Genomic DNA, 23,638 nt, shown 5'->3' on the forward strand with positions numbered 1-23,638 from the left:
ATACTTTACTACGGGCCTGTAAAGCAAAGAAAAGGGACACGAGGGGCCCCTAAAAAAGTAAAGAAAAAATACTTTGGCATCTTTTCTTTGCTTTATTATACGGGCCAACCTTTCTTGTCCATTAGGCCTAACGTATCTCTTCTTTGCTTTTAACGGGCCCTACTTGATTCGAGACCCTTTTTTTCTTTGGTTATTAAGCTTTTTTTATACATGCTCACTAAGGTCTCTTTTCTTCCTTTACGAGCCCATGGTATCTTTTCTTTACTTTTTTACAGGCCCATTTTCTTTGCCTTTACTGGTTCATTACAGGGCCTGTTTTCTTTGCTCTTTTACGGCCCATAAAAAGCAAACAAAAGTAGCGGGCCCGTAAAAACAAATAAAAGAGACGTGCATTACAAGATAGCCTTTGACACACACTTGCAGCTTAATCGTGGCTTCGTGGGAACATAAATTGCAAATTTTTGCCCTTCAATGTTCATTTTTATTTGATCAATCAGCTTAAAATTTGCAATTGTTCCAATAACTATCTGGGAGCAAAAGCCGTTGTTTTCGAATTGCAAATTTTTGCGCGCTTCGCGCGAATTTGTCAAATTCAACGGTTCATACTTGGTTATTTTAGCTTCAAATTGGCATTGAAATTGTGCGGAAGTTGTTCAGAGAAACTTAATCTGGGAGCAATATGTCACTTTCAAATTGCAAATTTGTGCGCGCTATTGACAGTTAAACACGCTACTTTTAACATGTGTTCAAGCATTTTATACCATCCTCCCTCCCCCATGTCACCAAAAAATTTACGCCACTGCTGTTTTCATCCCCCCCCCCGAACACCATCATCGCTCGGATCAAGGGGCCCGTGCGTTCCTTTTACCCCCGGGCCCGTAATGGCTCTCGGCGGCACTGCGCGATTCATCATCTCTTTCTACTCTACAACAAGCCATGTTTTACATTATTTTCTCTAGTTGTTTTTTTTATCATGTAGCGGCGATTTTTTTCTTTTTAGTACATAAGTCTCGATCAGAAATTTTAAAGCGATATTATAGACTTATAACGTTACGCACCTACATGTTTCTCTGTTTTTCACCTTTTTTTAATAGCGCGGCATTAGGCCGAATTACGATTTTTTAATGTGCTAGGAAAATTTAGGGTTTCATCATTTTCTACTGAAGATAGGATTTCATACTCATATCTCATCCCGGTTCAACATCTCTTTCTACTCTAGAAGCTATGTTTTACATTTTTTTCTCTATATTTTTATTTCATCATGTCGGCGAATTTTTTCTTTTTAGTACATAAGTCCCGATCAGAAATTTTAAAGCGACATTACAGACTCATCACGTTCCGCACCTGCATGTTTCTCTGTTTTTTTACCTTGTTTTAAATAGCGCGGCATTAGGCCGAATTACGATTTTTGAATGTGCTAGGAAAATTTAGGGTATATTTTGATTTTTGTTATATTTTTGTCGCTGTCTACTGAAGACAGCATTTCACATCTCCTCCCGATTCATCATCTCTTTCTACTCTAGAAGCCATGTTTTACATTACTTTCTCTATATTTTTTTATATTTCATCATGTCGCGGGAAATATTTTCTTTCTAGTACATAAGTCCCGATCAGAAATTTTAAAACGATATTACAAACTCATCATGTTCTGCACCTACATGTTTCTCTGTTGTTCACCTTTTTTTTAATAGGGCCGCATTAGGCCGAATAACGATTTTTAATGTACTAGGAAAATTTTAGGGTATATTTTGACTTTTATTATGTTTTTGTCGCTATCAACTGAATATAGCATATGTTCCAAAAACATTGCCTATAGGACGCATTCTAGATGATGATTCAGTATACACAAAATCACTTGGCAAAACAACTTTGGGCAGCGTGGTGTCTCAGTGAATCTGAAAGTAGACCAAATTTCAAATAAAATTTGACCCATTATACCAGGGGCCCTGATGTTTGGCCAAATTTAAAGTCTCCAGCAATCACAACATTATGCCTTATAGGTTAGAAAATTAATTATAAGCAGGAATCACATTGTTTTATTTAAAACAAACTCATATTTACCATAAAAAACAAATAAAAAAGGCTGTCACTCAAAATGCGATATTCAAAATTTTTGAGCTTTGAGTTTGAATATATATCGCGTGTAGAGAAACATCAGGGCTCCCGGTATAAAAATGGGTCCAATTTTATTTGACATAATTATAAGGCATAATGTTGTGATTGCCAGAGACTTCCTTTAACGAAATGGCATGTGAAAAAAATTAGACCCATACTTGTGACACATCCCCATATATACTGCTTCAACCTAGAAGTACAAACCAAATCTGTGGCATCACACTGTGTGTTAAAAAACGCGATGCATAAAGAGCGTAGGGCGCTCGGCAAGTACAAATCACGTAGCAGTTGGCTGTACACCAAAGCATTTACACACACATTGCACTGAAATAATTATTCTCATACCTCCAGTTTCCGAGATCTATTTACTTATATAGTCGTTTGTAATAGCTTACAAATAAATTGCTTCATTCTAAGATTGTATCTGCAAATGTATATGTATATAAGTGATGTCCACTTTGGGTTCTTCCTACATGGAATTACACACAAAATCAGTGTTAGGGTTAGATTAGGGATAGGGTTTAGGATTAGCTTACACAAAATAATTACATATGATCAACCCAACTTTGAGACCAAACAAAGATTTATTAAAAATATTAACTAACCCTTTACGCAGATCCTCATCTTGCTTACAAAATGACCTCCTCCCTGCAAAAGTGCATTTTTTTGGTTTGCACTTTTCTAAAAATGTGCATGCGTTTGAAAGGTGTGTGTTTTGAGAAGACCATGCAAAGGGTCAATAGTTCATAAATAAATACAAATCAACACACCTAAACACACATGTATACAAGTTTGGTTTTAAAGACAGCCGTTCTCTGTTAAAAAACTGGTCTTTCGAGTGCATTCAAGGACTATAGTGTGTCGAGTTTTCAATCTCCATCTCCAGTGTGTACAACAGTGCAACAGATTGAACAACAACACATAGTCTTTCCCAGTTGAGGCATAAGTATGGCTCATATAGCATTTAAATAGAATGGTAAACTGCAGGACTGAAGTCCACAATATGGATAGTCAGTGGACTTTTGAATGTTGGTTGCTATTGACATTGTAATTCACTCATGAACACAGGTTGATGCTTATTTACATTATGTCTACTTTTTACAGCTTAAAATATCAGGGACCCTGTGGAAATCAGTGATCAGCACTGATCAATGTTTATCCGCATAACAGACGGATATCATGCAATATATAAAAACAGACTTTTGTCCTTCAAACAGTGATGTTCCGATGCAAAGATAAAATATAATGTCCTTAATTTCTATGGTCTAACTGAATTCATTAAACAGGTGTTTTCTTTTCTGTCTAGATAGGAACTGCACACATCCCTGTAGGCTTGAGGTGTAGATTCCAACCCATGCAGCCACAGTGTTCCACAAACTGGTAGCACAGATCATATGGAACATCCTCTTTCTTGCTATTTGGCTATTTCACTTGCAATATCTGTCAGCTTTCATCTTTTCTCTCCTGTAAAAGACACATGAAAATCAAAATATATCTATAATGTGGTATTTTACAGTGAAATTATTATTTTTTTTAAACTTAACTTTTTATAACTTTTTTGTTTGTATGTCAATGCATTCACAGCTAAAATCTAGGAGATAACGCTGACTTAACTTCGGCCAGGCACAAGTGACATGGTGAAGGGGGTCGCCTTATATAGTTGGTCGGGGCATTTTTACAGGACAGGCAAGTGTAGCCAATATTAGGGCTTATTACCCTGATTGGAACTGACTGTAACAAGGTCTTATATCATGGGTCATCATCTGCCATGCCTTTACCAGATAAGCCACAGGGAGAGCGGATAACTTGCTTGTGTTTTTTGGTCCTGTGGGGAATTGAACCTGGGACCTCTCAAACCAAAGGCAAAGACCTAAACGCTGCTCCCTTCACACACTGTAAAAGGTGTTTTGGCACTATGATGATATAATGCAGAGACATAGTATACAAATATTGACTACTATGAGGGGCATGGTTAAAACTATAGGCCCAAGGTGATCTCAAAACCATGACTATGCCTGTGGCGTAGCCGAGGGGCATAGTCATGGTTTTGAGATCACTGTGGGTCTATAATTTTAACCATTCCCCAAATAAAAAGCAGTCGATATTTGTTTTATATACCAAATCTTAAGATTCTTGTCATCTGTTTGGTTAAAAGCATCGATTTTGGAAAGAGAAATTAATATTTCAATGCGAACAGCACATATTACAATCTGCAATTTCCGCGTAATTATAGCGCGGGAAAACATTATCGCGTGCGTAAAATCATTTTACGCTGGGAACAAAGCACATGCAGAACTACGCCCGGGAAATTGTTACTTTTATGGGCATACCCGCCACTTTAACCAATCAGATGGTGGGAATCTTTAGATGAGGTATATAATATTTAGATGAGGTATATAATATTTAATGTTACATAGGGTAAACTTTCACTATTTTCCCTTTTTTTAAACCAATATTAGTATATGGATGGATCCCTTTCAATTTTCAGTAGCATACCCCTAGCCAAAACAAAACTTGAGTACCCCTCCCAGGATCCATATACATACAATCCTATGTTACTATACTGACCTGTCAAGTAATGACTCATGTAGCTTTCCCTTCTCTCTGGCCTTTTTCAGCTCTCCTCTGTCACCCTCATTCACTTTTAATCTACGATCCTGGAAACTCTGGAACTTTTTACTGTTAATGGATATATATAAATAAAAAATAGAATTCATACACACTTTGAGGCAAAATAAACACTTCTGTGTGCTTATTTCTTCAAAATAAATGACATAATCAAGCAGTTTTTATACATATAGTCAAGCAGTTTTTATATATAGTCAAGCAGTTTTTATACATAGTCAATCAGTTTTTATATATATACTCATTACTCAAGCAGTTTTTATATATAAAGTCAAGCAGTTTTTATATATAGTCAAGCAGTTTTTCAGGCACAAAGGGCAATGGATTACTTTTGCTCATAACACGAATAAAATCAATCAATCAATCAATCAATCAATCACACATATTTTGAGATGCACTGTAATGCTGCTAACAAAACAAATGTCTGTAAATTAACAACAACAAAATAAGAATAACCTAATAAGTTTAAACTTGCATTGTCACCCTCTTCACCAATTTTTGGCGGGGGACTAAAAAAGTGAAATGAGTTTGATGATGTTAAGTAACACGTCATATCAATTATGAGGAAGAATTTCCCACTTCCAGCAAGTGGTTATTCAGTGCAAATAACCAATGAGGGTGTGCCGTAAACATTGGTTGCATTTAAGGACTTTCAATGACCCCTTTTTCTAGACCAATTTTTCTTGATTTTTCAGAAATTCCAAATTTAACATCATTGTAGCTATTTTTTAAAAATCTAAAACTATAAAAGTTGCTAAGGGAACAAACCAAAAGATCAATGATGTCCTATAAACATAACTAGTTTCGTTTCTCAGCCAACCCCCTCCCTCCCAGCCAGAAACGTAATAATGAAATGTTGAAAATTTTAACACAATAATAATAATGACACATTCTTCAGATCGATGTTTGTGTACAAACGTAATCGAGTATTTTTACCCCCTCTCCTAAACGAAACTAGTTTCGTTTATAGGACGTCATCAATCTTTTGGTTTGTTCCCTAAATTTGGCCAAAACTTTGATGACTTTTGGTATATCTATGGGTCTAAATTTCTAGAAAAATTGGTATATTGATGAGCCCACTTTAAAATTCTCAGCAGCACACCCCTACCCATACTTAACTTGCACACCCCACTCCTTTACCTTTTTATTAATACTTACACATATGACACCTCACAATCTTCCAGGTTCCCTTTATCTTCTTTGGGTCTATCATCTTTTACCTTCTTAACTAATGGTGCGCATGACCTGATCTGAAAAATACAAATCAAATCATTGATACAATATCATTGATATGATCCAGTAGTAAATACAAACTGAAAATAAAATGCATGATTTAGGCCAATAAAAAATGTTTGGTTGCCCTCCGAGACCAACCAAAAAAATTGGAAATCTTGGGTCAGGTTTTTTTTTCTATCACTTTTTTAGAAGAAACCTTAAATTTGAACAGTATCAAGGATATTTTATAGTTGTTATTCACTGATTTTATTTATTAAACGCATATTTGATTAAAAACAAGAAGTATTTCCATTTAATTCAGTCCAAAAACACACAATTTTTTTTACCATAAAATAATCAAGCATTTGTCAATACTAGCCTTTTTGAAATGTAGGAACAGCCAATGAAAAAAAAAGGATTGACCTTCCGACCCTCCAAAATTTTGTCTTGGAAGGACAACCAAACAATTTATTTTTTTGGCCTTATTATACACCCTATTTTGATATTTTCTGAATTATAAACTCATAAAGGAAATTATTTATGTGCATAAATATTGTGTCTCAAAAATTCATATCCATTATGTATTTGTGATCATGCCACTTATGAGCCTGTCAGATCACTGTTTTTAAAACAGCAATTCCATTTCATACCAGTGCTGCACTATAATCGGAGCCGGAGATAAATATACTAGTTAGCATCTGTCAATCGAACTCAGAAGCGATTTGTCTACGGGTTGTTGAGATGACTGAAATTTTGATATGCCACAGTAAACAGCATGCCCTATGATTAATTTCACACCTTCAAACATACAAACTATACATCGCAAAAGTTAGGTCTTAAAAATTGAAAACTTTCTTTCTTGAAGGCACCATGTCAATAATGCCTAAAAAAGCTGCTATTTGCTTTGCAAAAAACACTGTCATTTTTCACCATTTTCTGTAATTTCTTCTTCTTCCTCGGTAAGTATAACATGCATGTACACAGGATTAGGAACGCAACTTCAAAAATAGCAGCATAAAATATGTACAGCGTGAGTGATGTGTGATAAAAAGCAGCTCTTGGTGGTGGAATATTAGTCTTTCTCCGATGAAGGTACCAGATGAACCAACCTTCCTTTAACATGCTACTAACCAAACATGGGCTGTGGGGAGCTGATTGTCAGAGGCAAACTAGTCTTTTCAATTCAGTCTCTGATAATAGCATAGCATGGGAGATCCCATACTTAAGTTTCAGCCAATCACTTTCTAAAGGAGGGATGCAATGATCCAATCATGAAGAGGAGGGATGTGATGTAAAGTTTTCAAGCTAATAAATATTGGGATGAAATCAATAAAAAGATAAATTAGAGCCCAAGTCTAGACACAGAAAAAATGTGATTCTATCTCTCTCCTCTGTGTCTTGTAATACACTACCCATCAGGCCAGTGCTGTACGGTCCAACCATTTTAGTCGCATTGGCGACTAGCGCTCAACCCTGGACACTAATGGTCATCTAACAGCATTCCGATTGGTTGATAACTTGGAATAACTAGGCTTTAAACTAGTTTGGACACAATGTTCATTTTGGCCAATCGGCAGGAGGTTCTCACGGGGTTAAAGTTTGAGTCACACCTTTTTTGATGGGTTGGTCAGGAAAGGACAATAGAATAATTTTTTTCTTGGCCTTAACATCAAGATGAAATCCCAACATATTTTTTCTTACGCAGGTTTGTAATCTTACCCTGATCATTTCTTCTACACCAGCTTTGGTACTTGTAGCCACTATATCCCCATCATCATTACATGAAATGAAGCAGCTATTGCATGCTAGAAGCGCTGTCTTACCCTGAAAAGGGAAAAAGTTACATCCAAATAGGGGTGATTATTATGTAACATGATTGCAATACACCTTTCTGATCATGTAGAGAAACACTCCATATCACAGGTCATTATTAGATAAAACAACACAGCCGAATAAAGCTCATCGACTTTGGTGTTGTTTTTGGATTTCAAAGAAAATCACATGCTATGTGCATCATTATCACTACAAAGTAAGTTTTTGTTTCAAACTTACACTTCAATGCTGACTAATGCTGGTTTCATACTTTCTGCTGCTTGCAGCTGAGCAGTGTGATGCTTCATCATGCCGCTTGCATTTTTCTAGCAGCACACCGTTTAGCGGCATGACTATGAAAGCCAATGTTGCTGCTCAGCATCACCAAAAATCGTATCTTGTTCTCATACGTCAGAGCAGCACTGCTCCCGAGTTGACTTGAATTGAACTCCTAGCGATGCCACCGTTTGGGTAAAGCGGTGGAGTGATCGATATATCGGCTTGCCGCTGGTCACCGCTAGCATTTCTGGTGCGACTGCGCAGTGAAGTAAAATCGTTGTCAGAGCGGCAAGCGACAGGAAAGTATGAAACCAGCATAATTTTAGATGTAGTGAACAATCTTGTCAGTTTTTGGAATTTTATTTTGGCCTCAAGTTTAGCATGAAGTTTATCATTCACAGTTTCAATTCCAGACAGACTAAAATAGTTATGACGATGAGAAAAGAAGCACTTACTTCTTGGAACACTGGTTCCCATTGTTCTCTCGGTCCTATAGCATCTGATCTGCCTAACACCTTCTTGTCTACTGCGTCTACAGACATATACTTGCCATAACCTGTTTTGAGTGCAATCTTGGTCTCCGACACAGGAACAGCAGTGATCTGCTCCGATGGGAATGGACCTTCTGATGCTGATAAGAAAGTTTAAAGAAAAATTATTTACTTCTCTTTCTTGTGTTTTAGAGTTTCACAGTATCCTGTAGATACCTTTCTACCTTTTTTTTCCCTGACATATCTCTTTGGAACCAAGGAATTTGTGTGGCACTTGTAGCAAGAATTGGTACGACACTTTTGAGCATAGGGAAAATGCATGAATTTTTAGAGCAAAATACACTCGCTAGTTTTTGAAAATTCATAATTTATACAATTTGCACATTTGTTTCCAAAATGTGTGATTTTTCTCCCCAAAAAGTTTGAATTTGCAATATCTAAATTTTTTAAAACTTTTTTTTCTTCTATATTTTCTTGCAATTTTTAGTGAGTCTATTTTCTATACTTTTTTAACATGGATTGTGTTGTAGATCATCATGGATTCTTTGATTTTACATGTAATGAAAACTTTTTTTGAAAATGAGTACTTGAAAATGGTTAATTTGGGAAAATTCAGGGCTGGACCTATAATGCGTGATTATACCCAAAATGCGCAAATTTCAGCGTTTTTTGCGCATCATACATTCTCCCCATGCTTAAGGGGGTACTACACCCCTGGCCAATTTTGTGCCTATTTTTGCATTTTTCTCAAAAATTATAGCGCATTGGTAACAAGTAAGATATGTATATTATAGGGGCAAGGACTACAACTACTGCACTGACAAATTCAGCAAATCAAGGCAAGTAGTTATTGATTTATTGATCAAATATTGGTTTTCCCTCATTTTTGACTGTAACTCCACAACTGTTGTCTGTGCTGAAATAAAATTTCCAGTACAATAGTTGTTGTCTTTGTCCCTATAATATACATATCTTACTTGTCACCAATGCGCTAAAATTTTTGAGACAAATGCAAAAATATGCACAAAATTCAATTGGGCAGGGGTGTAGTACTCCTTAAGTCTTTGTCTAATCTAGGAAAACCTGTTTACCTCCAAATACATGGGATAGCACAGGTTTGAACCGGGCTTTACTTTTGGGAAAAAGTTGAGCATAGTAGATCTACTTGTGACTAACCAAAGGTTAAAACAAACTGCTATGCTAACCAGTGGCTCCGAAGGCTTGTGGATGCAAGCCACAGGCTACCACAGCTCTGAATATAAAAATCGTGAGACGCAAGTTAAAACTTTCTTATACTATAAACTGCTATGTGTTCTGGCACAGGCAAATATGAGATACTGAAACTGACTATTTACATAGGACAATATTAATCTTTTATTAGGGCTAGTATTGAAATACCCTACCACGTTTTCACACAGAAAGAAAGCTCGGCCATAAAGCGGATGGATTATATGCATCAGTGATACACCCTGCCCAGGATTTTAACAAAGAAGGCTAGCACAGGAAAGCTGCAGGATGGCGCACACCTTCCTGTGTAAGGGAATTTCAATAGGAGCCCTTACCTGATTTATGTGGTAGACCCAGCCTGAAGAGTCCAGTGTCAAGTGCAGATATGTACATATTAGGCCCCATTTCTATGGCTATGTCTCCTTTGATATCCTCGATCTGTGACACCTCCCACCATCCACCTACAAACAGAAATTTTAGAAAATGTTACGTCAAAACTGTTATAGTCCATATATCTACCTCCAGTCACTGGCACTACATGTACGGTAACTTTGATTGTGCGCGTACAAGTATGTACATTCACCAAGTAACACAAAGCTAACATAGAACACACGGTCAAACTTCAAAGCTAGTGCCGGTGACTGGAGGCAGATAGATGGACTATAGTGAATAGAGATATTGTAAATTTTAAAATGGTAATACTGATGAAACTCTGCAATATCAACTAGACTGTGGAATTCAGTCTTCAATGATAGTTACTCATTTATCTATTGGTCATTTTATTACTATCATTTGAGGACTGAGTTCTTGATACATCCTCTGAGGAGCAGTTTAAGACAATAGCTTGGGTTTATTGGGCCAGAGGTTATCTTTTGAATTCTTTCATTACCACTGAAGCAGAGTCAAACCTGTCAAGGATACTTGGCGTCAGTTGGCGTGAAGATGTCACTTGCCACAAATGAATGTTAAAGGTCATAAAACACCAATTTGGTGTCTTCTGCTCCCAATAATTTGTACCTAAAGGCCTATGACTGGCAATCAAACTGCATTGTTTCTTTGCATGGATCCACCATCTTGCTCCCAAAACAAGAATCTGTCTTGAAGCATAAACAGTACAAAAACTGCATTTTTGTTTTTTCATGCTTTTCTAGCAACGTGAAAGGCTTTTGCAAAGAAGATACACACAGAGTCTTAGCCAGAAATCAGAAACCACCCGTCGTCCAATCTATACCCAAATTTGACCCTCAAATATAAAACAACTTGTGCCGACCAAGGTTTTGATGCTTAATCAGCCAATCAGATTACAGCACCTGTTATTATGATTGTCAGATGATTGAATCAGCCAATCAGAACCCCACTTCCACGTGTTTACGCTGTGTACACTCTCAAAATGTAAACAACTGCCGTTCTGCTCTGGCAGAAATTGTATGGGACGTGTCAACGTTTACACTAACCCTTTCATAAACGTAAAAAATGGATACAAATTTAATGCATTTTGGAATCATTTAAAGAGTATGCCATGAACATAAATTATAACTTTGCATGATACGGTATATTAGAAACACTAGGGCCTATTTTTCTGTCAAAATTCTGTCTTTGGATCAAATGACTGTACCAACCATGCTCAGCAGCATCTGCCAATCTCCCATCTGCTGAAGAGTCTTCTTCATTCTTTCTCTTTCTTTTATGCTTCTTGGACCTACAAAAAATAAGAAATGTGCAATTACACTAGAGATACCATGCATATCATGACTTAGGCAGTGTATTGCAGAGTTTATTTGTACACATAATTTTAGGCCGATATCAAATTTATATTTTGTCCAATTGTACTATAGGCTACAGCTACCGTGTTCATTGATTGGCTTACGATTGCGGAAAATGGTTTATGCAACCAATCACAAAACGAGTTATGGCGCACATCGGAATTCAGTACCGTACATATATATAGCATGGCTGATTACAGTAGGCCACTGGTAATAATGTTCTTATCTTAAAATACAGTTCAATTTTATAATACAATAACAAATCAATTATCCTATGCAACACATGAACACATGAATTTAAGAATAATTCATAACCTCATTAATATACGCAGCAAGTGCGATCCAATCACAAGATATTGATTGATTTGTTTAGAATATCAGATACGACGGTAATGAATGACAATAATAACTTTGCACCATCAACAGTCAGACTGTTAAGTGAGATGACTCGTCATGTACCACACTATCAAAAATGACTCTGATGCACAGACCTTACAACACGACCTTGACACACTCACCAAATGGCAAGACAACTGGCAGATGTCATTCAACACTGACAAATGTTTCAATCTCAAAGTCACTAGTTCCAAAACACCCAAACAACATATTAAATACAAACTTAGCAACAGAACACTCCAAGGTCCGTATGCACAAAAGAGTTAGACCGAGTCTAAAGTTAGACCTGGTCTAAGTGGAATTTAGTTCCAGTAGGAATAGCCCTTTACTCTAATTTCCTTCCTAGAGTAGCTAGCAAATTCTAAAGATTTAAGTGCATAGTTTAAAAATAATACAAATTAACTTAAGAAAATGTAAAGGAAAATGTCCTTTCTCCTGGTACTAAATTCTACTTAGACCAGGTCTAACTTTAGACCCGGTCTAACTCTTTTGTGCATACGGACCTAAGAGACCAACACTCACACGTACCTAGGGGTAGAGCTTTCCCACGATCTTAGATGGACCAATCATATCAATAAAACTACTGCCAAGGCCAACAAGGTTTTGGGTTTCATCAGATGCTATCTACATTCCTGTACCCGTGACTTGAAAGCTTCATCAGCCTTCAAAGCCCTTGTTCGTCCCCACCTCGAGTATTGCTCGACGGTGTGGGACCCTCATGTTGGAGACCTAGTGGATAAAATTGAATCCAGCGCAGAGGCGCCCGTTTTGTCTACAAGGACTATAGAAAGACCAGCAGTGTAACATCAATGCTCTCCAACTTGGGATGGGATCCACTACAAGACTGAAGCAAGACTAACTATGCTCCAGAAGATTTGTCAGGGTCAGGTAGCCATCCCGGCAAGATCGTTCCTACAACCGGCCTCATCACGCCGTTCATCAAGTCGTTTAAATAGTAGGCCTATATATCAAACCAACCGGCAGAAGTGACTTCTATCTACAATCATATTTTCCACACACCATAAATGACTGGAACTCGCTCCCGGAACACATCGTTAATATCAACAACATTACTACTTTTTCAAGTCAGCAGTGACAAACTACTGTCACGGAGGTATAAGTGCGTTAGTGTTATAGACCTGACGAGGAAGTCCTCTTTTGGTCTATACGCTAGCGCGCTCGCCTCTTAAACCCAGGGTCGTGGGTTCGAGTCCGGCAGGGCGGAAGTGGCTCGAGGCGCGCAGGATATTTCCGTGAGGGGTTCGTGACATAAATGGTGGCAGCGGTGGTCCCTGGTGTTTCTTAACACCAGGGGATCACCCATCGGAAAGGGTTAGGCGTTCATAAAAATGGCTGGCGAGTATGCCTTGTATCGAGGGCGACCAGTCTGGCAGTATGCCTTGTATCAAGGACGACCAGTTTAAACAGAGGAAGCAAGGCGCGAGGACACGCCTTACGAGGAGGGGGAGCATGTCACTGAGGTATAAGTTATAGGTAACCCAGGCAAACCTTAGTTAACACGTTTGCTAGTCAGTCAAATTCGCCGACAATGTCAATGCATATTTACATAGAAATTTAAAACAACTGTTAGAAGAAGGAAGCGTACATAAATATGTTTTCTATACTTCACTTGACCCAAATATATGATTTTTTATGGTGATAAGTCACTCGCACATGGAATTTTAGAGGGATTTGGATAGCAGTTCCATTAAAAAAAGCTGTTATCATAATGAAATTAAGATTTAGAAACACCCCCGAAATGTCGTTTTGGGGAATTTTGCTAGCTGAAACTTTTTGATGAAAGTCAATCTTTGACAAGATGTAACTTTGCTACGGAAAGTGCTATGAAAAAATGGTTTTCAGTTTTGGCTTTGTTTACTCAAGGGCTTTAATTTGATATATAAAATGATGCAGTTTGATGGCAAATTTGAATTCACCTAGGATACCTAGTGCGTTAGTGTTATAGACCTGACGGGGAAGTCCTCTTTTGGTCTATACGCTAGCACGCTCGCCTCTTAAACTCCCGGCAGGACCGGAAGTGGCTCGAGGAGGCGCAGGATATTTCTGTGAGGGGTTCGTGACACTGCATCTCACCGTCTACTGCATCAAGCAACCAACAAGATTAAATAACACATGCTACCGCTACCGCTCCCGAGGAAAAATACCTCAGCCCAAACAAAACCCTCCGATTTCACACAATGACCTCAAAATAGATGGTGCGCAGTTATTATTGTCTAAAGTTAATTTTTTATTACTTCCGTGGTCCGAGCTGTGCGCCTAGCGTAGACGAGCGTACACACAGAAGAAATAAACAATCACGCTCATTGCCATTTTGGCTGATCAACGACTTGACAACAAGCGGTTGACCCATTGGTCGTTGGCGCCGCACGTAGTAGGCGACCTTGTCACTTCTACGCGATCGCAATTCACCACCAGCGTACCGGACTACGGAGTAATAAAAATTAACTTTAAGTACAGTATAAGCTTATTTTATTTATTAGCTCAGCCTCAGTAAGCTTAAAAATAAAATTTCAATGTGTGTCTGGTTAAACACCAAGAGCACAAGCTTGATATATGTACACGTTTATAAATGATTACTTTTTACTGTGACTGCTCCCCTTTAACTTCAATTTGCCACTTTTAACATAATTATATTCAGCCATTATGAACTCCAATAAGGTAAACAAACCACTGGGATGAAAATCAGGTGGGTCAATTAGTGATCATGTGACATCTTCAGCTTCGTCAACCAATCAGGAAACAGAAAAGTGACACTTATCTCGCGAGGTGTTTCGAGATGATTAAAAAACAAAATGTCTGCGCCCGTAACACCGTAAAATTGCCGATCGATGTGGAATTTGTCAGTATCAAACGTGATTCATCAAGAAATTGTGGATTTCGATAGTGTATAACCACAAGTTGAAATCAGCAGAATTCGTAGGGGACACATAGATAATTTTCGATCAATTGGTCAGTTGTACAGGTAAGAACTATTAGCCCCGGTTATTTTTTTTATCAGATTTTTTTTCGCAGGCAAGCGATGATGTGATCATGATGCATGCAGTGCTCGACGTGTAGCACACCCAGCAGCTCTGTAAGCTTATGAAATTACACTGTTAGTGGCATATAAACGTGTGTGGAAATAACCTTTGGCTTTGCTTTGCCATTTGTTGGCTCATCTGCACGTCAAAGAAGAACACTACATACATTCTACAGTAGGTATGTGAGCATTCCTTACCTGAGCATGCGCAATATTCAGCCTCTCTCAGCATAGGGAAATCGCGCACCCGGCGCCATTTTGGAAATTCATTACCGGTAGTAAATTTTACGGCGATGTTTTTGAAAATATTTTTTGGGGAATTAGATCGAGTTAGAAACAGTTCCAAAGCTTACAAGGCCAAGTCAAAAGGTTAAACTTGATCATAACCCGGAAGAGGTCAGATGATTCGCACGTGGTCGCGGCAAATTTTGGCGACTTTCTAGTGGGTTTGAAAGTGACGATTTCAATCTAATTTTTTTCGGAAATTACTCTCCAAATATCTAAATAACGGAATTGAGCGGTAAGTTAAATGGAGCACGCGGTGAATAAAGGTATTTTTTTGTACATAAAAATGTTTGGTTTGATGAGATTTGATGGATGCCTTGCACAAAAAGTGAGTGAACTGGGGACTCTGTGTAGTACGAATTCGGCGACTTTTGCCAGTGAGTGAACATGTTTAACCCGGCATGGTTTGCGTATACTAATTGAATGGGCTCATGCTGTGAATGCTGGGATAGATTCTCATTCTGTGCCGACTATGAGTCGGGGGAAGAAGCAAATTTGGACCTTTCCTATTCCTATCCCATCATGCATAGCGCTAGCAGATATTTGCTATGATAGATGCTGATGACTGGGGTGGGCACATCGGGTATGATGGCCGGGGGAACACAGGCCGTTTTTTGGCCATTTTCCTATTTGATTTTCTAAATGTTCAAATTGATGGGGGGCGTACTCCTATGCGCCACGTCATGGGGGGTAACTTGAGCAGGAGTGACCCCATTCTGATGATCAAGTGAACTGGCCCTCGAGTTTCGCAATGATCTTCGGAATAGGGAGCATCGCCAGCCAGTGCTCCAAAGGGTGCCTGCTCAAAGACAAAACTTAAGCTGGGGGAAGGGGCAGGGGGTTCATACTTGAGCAGGAGTGACCCCATTCTGATGATCAAGTGAACTGGCCCTCGAGTTTCCATAATGATCTTGAATAGGGAGCATGCGCCAGCCAGTGCTCCAAAGGGTGCCTGCTCAAAGACAAAACTTAAGCTGGGGGAAGGGGGCAGGGGGTTCATACTTGAGCAGGAGTGACCCCATTCTGATGGTCAAGTGAACTGGCCCCGAGTTTCCGCAATGATCTTCGGAATAGGGAGCATGCGCCAGCCAGTGCTCCAAAGGGTGCCTGCTCAAAGACAAAACTTAAGCTGGGGGAAGGGGGCAATGGGGTTCATACTTGAGCAGGAGTGACCCCATTCTGATGATCAAGTGAACTGGCCCTTGAGTTTCCGCAATGGTCTTCGGAATAGGGAGCATCGCCAACCAGTGCTCCAAAGGGTGCCTGCTCAAAAACATTTTCCTGGGGAGGGGGGGACTGAATGCATCAGCTAGTGCTTATAATAATTGATTACCCCCCCCCCCCCCTTGTATCAGTGAAAAGGTGTACTCGGGTGGGTAGTATCAAAACCGTGAGTTTTTCAATGACAAAACAAAAACAAAATAAGACACTTGAACACAAATTTCAGTTTTTCTTTATTTTTTGCATGATGTTGGCCCTCTCTGTGGTTTCCCAGGGACTGCCTTTTGAGGAGAGGGAGAGCAATCGCTCTCTACTGCTCTTTAATTTAATGCTCTCCTGCAAATTCCAAAAGACAGTCCCTGGTTACCATCCTCTATCAAAGCTGGAATCTGCATCAGAAAACAGAAATAAAACAAAATGTTACTCATACATGTTCATTTGTATATTAGGGGGATATCATTTTCTGCGGAAGGGTGCTCCCAAATTTACAAAAAGTCCCCCTATTTCGCAACAAAATTTTATGACCCCTCCCCACCACCCACTGATACACCTTAGGGCCTATGTACCCCATGATGAGGCTAAAATTGTATTCAGTCTTTTTGAATAAGATAAACACACTATCTGTGGTCATCTTGAGACTCCCTACATTTTGGTCATCAAAATTGTATGACCCCCTATTTTCTTTCCAAAAAAAGGACCCCGACCCCGTGTATATCCCCCCTTCCAAAGAAAATGATCCAGGCCCTTATGTTCACATCAATACAAATTCAATCAATCTAGGATTACATTTACAGTCAGTACCGGTAAATGACAAGTGCTTGTTTCTTAAACTTGTGTACTCACAATGCAGAGTATAGGCCTATAAGCATTTTAATATGTGCATGCACAAAAAGTTTGTACAGGAAATTGGCTGAAAAATTGAGACATTCAAATTAGCATATCTCCGCAACCACATGTCGTATGACATTCATTTATGCCTCATCAGTTTTCTTTCATTTAGCTCTTTAATATGAGATTACTTTGATGAGAATCAAAAAAAGTTCAAATTTTTTTGTATTATACCTATCTACAGTACAGCCTACAGGGGCGGATTTAGGGGGGGGGGGGCGCAGTCGGCGCGTGCCCCCTCTATTTTTTTACTAGCAATGCCAAAGGGCGCCGGTAACTTAAAAATACAAAAATTGTAAGAAATTTAAAAAAAGGAACCAATTCGGCCATGAACAGCTAACAATGGGCCAAAACCGTTTTTCGAGGGGGTAACCCCCTTGAACACATTTTTTTCGTCGTCGACCAAAAGGCGCCCCCTTTATCAAAAAGTCCTGGATCCGACCCTGCACTAGGCTAGCTATAGTGGGAATTCCAATTGAATGAACGCAGCTTTCTATAGCATGACAAATTTTTGCGTACATTGCGTGATGTACGCCAGTCGCCAGCTTTTTCGTTTCGTTTCGTTTCCTATTGGAAATTCCTCCTTTTGTGTAGGAGCACCTCTTCCCTTTTAAATTTTGAAGAGTACGGTAGGTAAAGGGAGTTCACAAAAACACTCTCCCGACAACATTAAATTTGCACAAATAAATAAAATATAGTCGCACAAAGTTTAACGGTAAATAGTACATCAAAATATATACAAAGTCAAAGTTAATGGCGATGGCTGCAGCACAGGTACAAAAACGGCAGTTGGACTTTGATTAAATTGCTAAACGTGCTCCAGAGGCAGAGTAACAACAGTATCGGCAAAGCATGTGCGATTGTGCGTGAGTAACGCGAATGCGAATGCGAATCTAACCATGCCAACACACTCATGATTGGTTAGCATTGTATCCAAGGTCGTGCCCTCGCGTTGTAGTTTGAAATATGTGATATACGAAATTACGATCGCGGTTGGATCGAGTACAGCAGTTGAAAGCTGCGTTCATTCAATTGGAATTTTTACTATATAGTGCCATGCCGTACTATTACGCTGACTTTCGTATTCGGCTATATCCTGTCTGGACACATCACACTCAGGGGTAGCGTTAACCCCGATCGGGGGTGAATGACCCCCTAAATTTAAAAAATGGTCGCATGTCATAAGTTGGGTATATACATGTTAAAAGGGTGGAGGGATTACACTTTTCTGAAAATTGTGATACAAATTTGATTGGCTTTCCATAACCCCATATCCTACAGCAGTGGTTGATACCTCATTTTAAGCCTAATATTATACTCTTTCAGTCTACTGAAGCATATAATTATACATTATTCAGTAAAAAAATTACATCAGTTGAAATGAAATATGCCAGGGGTGGAGGAGCAGGCGGATGTGGAGCAGGCGGATGCGGGAGTGTGCAATAGGGCCTATGTGAAAATTCACATGTCAGCATGTCAAAACTACTGGTTACTTTTTCAAATCTAGGGAGGGTATGATGTATTGACAGCTTTGAATGTTGAATTTGTAACTAAAACAATTACTGACTACTTAAGGTGGTACTACACCCCCTGATCAATTTTGTGACTAATTTTGCATTTTTCTCAAAAAGTAACTACACACTGGTTTAAAGTTGTGTATTTAATATAGGGGCAAGGAATCCAATTACTTCACTGAAATTTCAGTGATTCAAGACATGGGGTTCATTATATTATGTTAAGAAATGATGTACATTCTAGCGGTACCTCTTTTCTTATCATAAATAAAGTACCGCTTGTCTTGAGTCACTGAAATTCCAGTGTAGTAACTGGATTCTTTACCCTATAATATACATAACTTTTGCTACCAGTGTGATATTATTTTTTGAGAAAAATGCAAAAATAGTCACAAATTTATCAAGGTGTCTAGTTACTGTAGTACCACCTTAAAGGGTATTTATGTACCATTTTTTCATTTTTAATGAAATCCTAGTTGAATTTCAGTATTTTTAGCAATATGCTATGTACATTTCTCTTCTTGATGTTCATTTCCTCAATAATAGAATAACCGCCTCGCTAATTACTTGTAAAAAGGTCATTGACCTTCACAATGTAATTTTATACGTACAGTTATTTTAAATAGTTCATTTGAATCATTAATGTATTGAGAACATATCCTCCAAATCTGATGACATTCTTGCATAAAATAAAAAATTTACAGTCATTTTTGTAATTGAGGTCCGATTTGAGAAAAACGCATTTGAAAATTGAGATTTACATAGACGCCTGTGTATTAATTAATTAGTAATTCAGCATTATCTCAAAAATTAAGCATGTGATAAGGTTCAAAATGGTGTTAATTATTAGAGGTTGTCAATATGTACAACATATCAAAAAATAAATTTTTTGTCATTTTTGACCATGTAATGGAAATTGTACCCAACTTATGACATGCGACCAAATATTAATTTTTCACTGTCCATATATTGGGAATGTGCAAGCTTGGGGGTGAACTCTGACCCTCTACTCCTACCCCTGACTACACTGCATAATATTTTTCACCCCCTAGATTTAATTTTCACCCCATGTATTTGGATTTTCTGCAAACTCAGGAGTGAAAAACATGGGAAAACAGCCCCCGACTTACGGGCCTTAATGCTATACCCCTGATCACACTTCATGTGTGATGTGTCCTGCTATTCGCCAAACCCCGATATGCAGTCGAAGTACTTCGAGGACGGCCCGTCAAGTAGCTTCCTGAGAACACTTCTGTTCATGTATACGAAACCACAAACTCCCTAAACTTCAAGTTCAACTTGCACTATTCATAACATAAAACATACTGGTATTAATTATTACCGATCCTGCAGAATAACTTACATTGTCAATTTCATGGAATCCTGTTGCTGAGAATCGAAAATTTCACAGAGAAACGTCAGACATGCTTCATAAATCACAGCTGTTACCCCGACTTTATACCACTCACTCGTTTTTACAGAAAAGCGAAGCAGCATGGCACCGCAGTGCACCAGGATGTGCCGTGTGCAAAATTTCTAACGGGTGCCATGTCATAACCCGTTTTGTGATTGGTTCATTGGTTGTATATTAACCATTTATCGCGATCGTGAAGCCAATCAATGAACGCGATGGCCTTCATGGGTAATGTAGATCCGACCTCGAAAAGCGAAGTACGTCTAACCTGAGTGGTTAAAAAAAACTACTTGGACCAGTCAGCGAGCTCAGTTCTTAACAACCACGTGCAGGTGATTTCCTGGTGGTGTTTCAGCGATCGAGTATAAATTCAGCTTGACAACTCATCTTGCAGCTGCTTACTATGCACAGCCATGAAAAGAGTATGTTCCACAAAGTACACAAATTAAATAATTTTTATGTTCAATTGTTGCATTTATGTGTTTTGCACTGTTTTAGTTATAGTGTACCCAACAACTGTGGAAAAAGTAAAACATGCAATTAGCCACTTTGCAGTTCCGCCATTATGCACTATGTGGGGAGAGCCTCGAACTGGCAGCATACATGAATGGGAATTGAACCAGTCATATAACATTCTGTGTAAGGTTACGTAATTCTTCCTTTCATGTATGCTGCCAGTTCGAGGCTCTCCCCGCATATAGTGCATAATGGCGGAACCGTGCAAGTGGCGAATAAGTGACATGTGCATTGCAAATTGATTTTTATTGTATTATTTTTTAAATATTTAATTTAGTTTAGTTTTTTTTAGTACATGTATAATGTTGATATCTACAATGTATTTTTTAAAGTACATGTATCAGTCAATTTAATTAGTGACTTAGACTCAGTAAATGAGATGTTAGCCATGCCAATTTTAGTTCTTCTTCCTATGTGTTTTATCATTTTTTATGTGTTCAAGTTCTGCATAATCTCTGTGCCGCTTTCTTCCGTGCAAATCATTTGTGTCCCTGACTATGGTCAAATGACCATGTGATTCACTGCAGTTCAGGCTTGCCTAACTAGGTCAAGGTCACATCCCTTGCACAGCTGGATGTGTTTGTTTACTTTGTGATCGGTGTTTTAGTACAATACTATAGTCTATAGTATTATCAACAACTCCATGCGGGGTAAATGCATGATGTAACAATGACCATGTGAATGCCAATGTGATTTGTCATCTACTAAAACTCGCAATATGTCCATTCCATGACATGAAAATGCACGAAAATATGTGCAGAAAAATATTAGCTTTTACAGATATTACCGTACAGACTTTCCAGTTTTACTATGTATGGGCATTTCTATGTAAAAGTGACCTACTGTCTGACATGAAGGTCAGAATTTCAAATGTCTCAGTGTACCGTCATCCAAACTTTTTACTTTCTTGGAAGTATTAGATCTGTAGGCCTACTAACTACTTTTGGCAACAATGAGACATACTGGACGTATGGCTAATTTCACACATGTTGGGACGTTACTTTCCGTCCACTGCGACATAATGTCATTTGTTCATGATAGTTATCTTAATACTAATTATGGCGTGTCTGTCCTCTGTCCGCGCGCTATCGCGTGCGAGTGGCTCGCTAACGCGTGCTGAGCTCGCGGTGCGTATCGCGTGTACGCGGTGCGCTATCGCGTAGTGCACGGAGTACCGACGGGCGCGCGCAGTGCGAGCATCGGAAAGCATTACAGTGACTAACAGGTGCATCTCATCGGACCAATAGGCCTATTTTGAAAGACATGATTATAACATCAAAATCATCAGTTATGGTAAGGCCTATGTAACCCGTTTGCGTTCACATTTCTCCCGATTGAATTGACGGCCTACATCCAGACACTACTAAAATTTCGGGTTATTTTGGGGTCCTCGGATGTGGTTGCAGGACAGGGTTTGGAAGAGGCGAACGATGGGTTTTCAGATTATAAGTACTATTATAGGTTCCGAAGTAAGCGTCACAGCTACAAAACAGAGTTGATAGTTGTGTCTTAATCATTGAGAGACGTATATCGTATAGTAGTTTGAACGGTCAGGACAAGTATTAACCGGGCGTTGGGTAATTAGAGATAGGCCTATCACGAGAACCGCCCAATCCGAGAACCGCGAGATCTAGTTTATTATAAGTAGGGATGACCATCAAAATTTCATGTTGCCCCTATTGCTACAAAAGATTGTTTTCTGGAAAGAACTCATCAGCAGAAGTATTTTGGTGGTTTTAACATTCAGTTAAAAATGGTCAAAATCGGTCAAAAACGTTTCGAATTTTGAATTTTCAAAGTTTCCCATTCTGACCGGTCATTGGAATGAAATAAATTGACAAAGTCCAAAAATAGCAATGGGAGCAAAATTGGTATAAGCATATATTTACATTTTATATTTCTTTAGTTTAAATATATATGGTCAATTCCAGCCAAAGCGGGCCAAAATCCTCTCTGGGGGCCATTTTGAAAATGTTTTCCTTTTCAATTCTAGACTTATCAAATGAGACGATCATGTCTAGTGAATCATCAGGTGGAAGTGCCATCGGATTGAAAAATAACTTTTCTTGCTAGACCAAATAAAGTGTTAAATGCGCATATGCATGTTACCCATTTAATTCAAGCATTTTTCACCTGTTGTACGCCATAAAATTTCACTTTCTTTTTATATCTTTCAATATTTTATGTGTGACTCATATACACTAGAAATCGGTGAAGACTTTAAACGTAAAATAGAATTTTATTACATATATCTACAAAGAAATATTTTGGTTATTACAAATTTTAAGAAAGAACCAGGTGTACAGTTAAGATTGTGTCAATTCTTGAACTCTTTCCAAAGTGGCTGTCATTTAACATTACTGTATTATTTGAAAGATTAGAATAAATGCTTCATATAAATATAAAGTTAGAGTTTGTATCTCGTCGCAGGATGAGGATCTCTGATGGATTCGTGGGTAACAGCGTCTTGAAAATAGCAATTCCTATTAATTTTTTTAATAAAATTAAAAATACTTTTCCTATGTCAATAATTCAGGCTGCAATGGCACTAAAATGAATTTTAATCAAAATACAGACTACATGGAATATTTAGAATGGATCATTATGGCATTTTGGGTATAAAAATTTTGAGAATAATGAAGTTACCAAATTCAAATAGACAGAGCAAACAGTTTTATATTATTATTTTAGTAAAATCATTCCATATTTTCATGCAGCAATATTCTATTAACTCGTGTTTGACAGTTCCTATGAACTAAAACACTATCAATACGTTGTTAACTATAATTTAAGTAGGGATTCGTGGGTAACCAAAATGTTCGTGGGTAACACATATT

General features: G+C 38.3%; 2 protein-coding genes across 2 annotated transcripts in view; one reads left to right on the forward strand and one right to left on the reverse strand.

Annotated features, from left to right (window-relative positions):
- Positions 1–2,680: 2,680 nt before the first annotated feature.
- Positions 2,681–14,674, reverse strand: LOC140160962 (protein FRG1-like). The gene is made up of 8 exons (XM_072184309.1): positions 14,522–14,674; positions 11,384–11,463; positions 10,100–10,225; positions 8,502–8,677; positions 7,675–7,779; positions 5,899–5,990; positions 4,684–4,794; positions 2,681–3,579 (listed from the first exon to the last, which is right to left on the reverse strand). Exons 1-8 carry the CDS (start codon positions 14,584–14,586, stop codon positions 3,543–3,545), a joined length of 792 nt encoding a protein of 263 aa, XP_072040410.1. The 5' UTR covers positions 14,587–14,674; the 3' UTR covers positions 2,681–3,542.
- A 69-nt stretch (positions 14,675–14,743) lies between these two features.
- Positions 14,744–23,638, forward strand: part of LOC140160961 (PDZ domain-containing protein 8-like) — an 84,529-nt gene continuing 75,634 nt past the window's right edge. Inside the window, 1 exon segment of the mRNA XM_072184308.1 lies at positions 14,744–14,906. The gene's annotated coding sequence lies outside the window, so the exon portion shown is untranslated.

Source organism: Amphiura filiformis, chromosome 9, assembly GCF_039555335.1.
Source record: "Amphiura filiformis chromosome 9, Afil_fr2py, whole genome shotgun sequence".
Taxonomy (NCBI): domain Eukaryota; kingdom Metazoa; phylum Echinodermata; class Ophiuroidea; order Amphilepidida; family Amphiuridae; genus Amphiura; species Amphiura filiformis.

Coding starts and splice junctions, on each gene's coding strand:
- LOC140160962 (XM_072184309.1), bottom strand. CDS start 14,586: ATGGCTGAATATAATTATGTTAAAAGTGGCAAATTGAAGTTAAAGGGG. Junction 10,226..11,383: donor GGCAGATGCTGCTGAGCATG/GTTGGTACAGTC, acceptor TTCTGTTTGTAG/GTGGATGGTGGGAGGTGTCA. Junction 8,678..10,099: donor GGGTCTACCACATAAATCAG/GTAAGGGCTCCT, acceptor CTTTCTTATCAG/CATCAGAAGGTCCATTCCCA.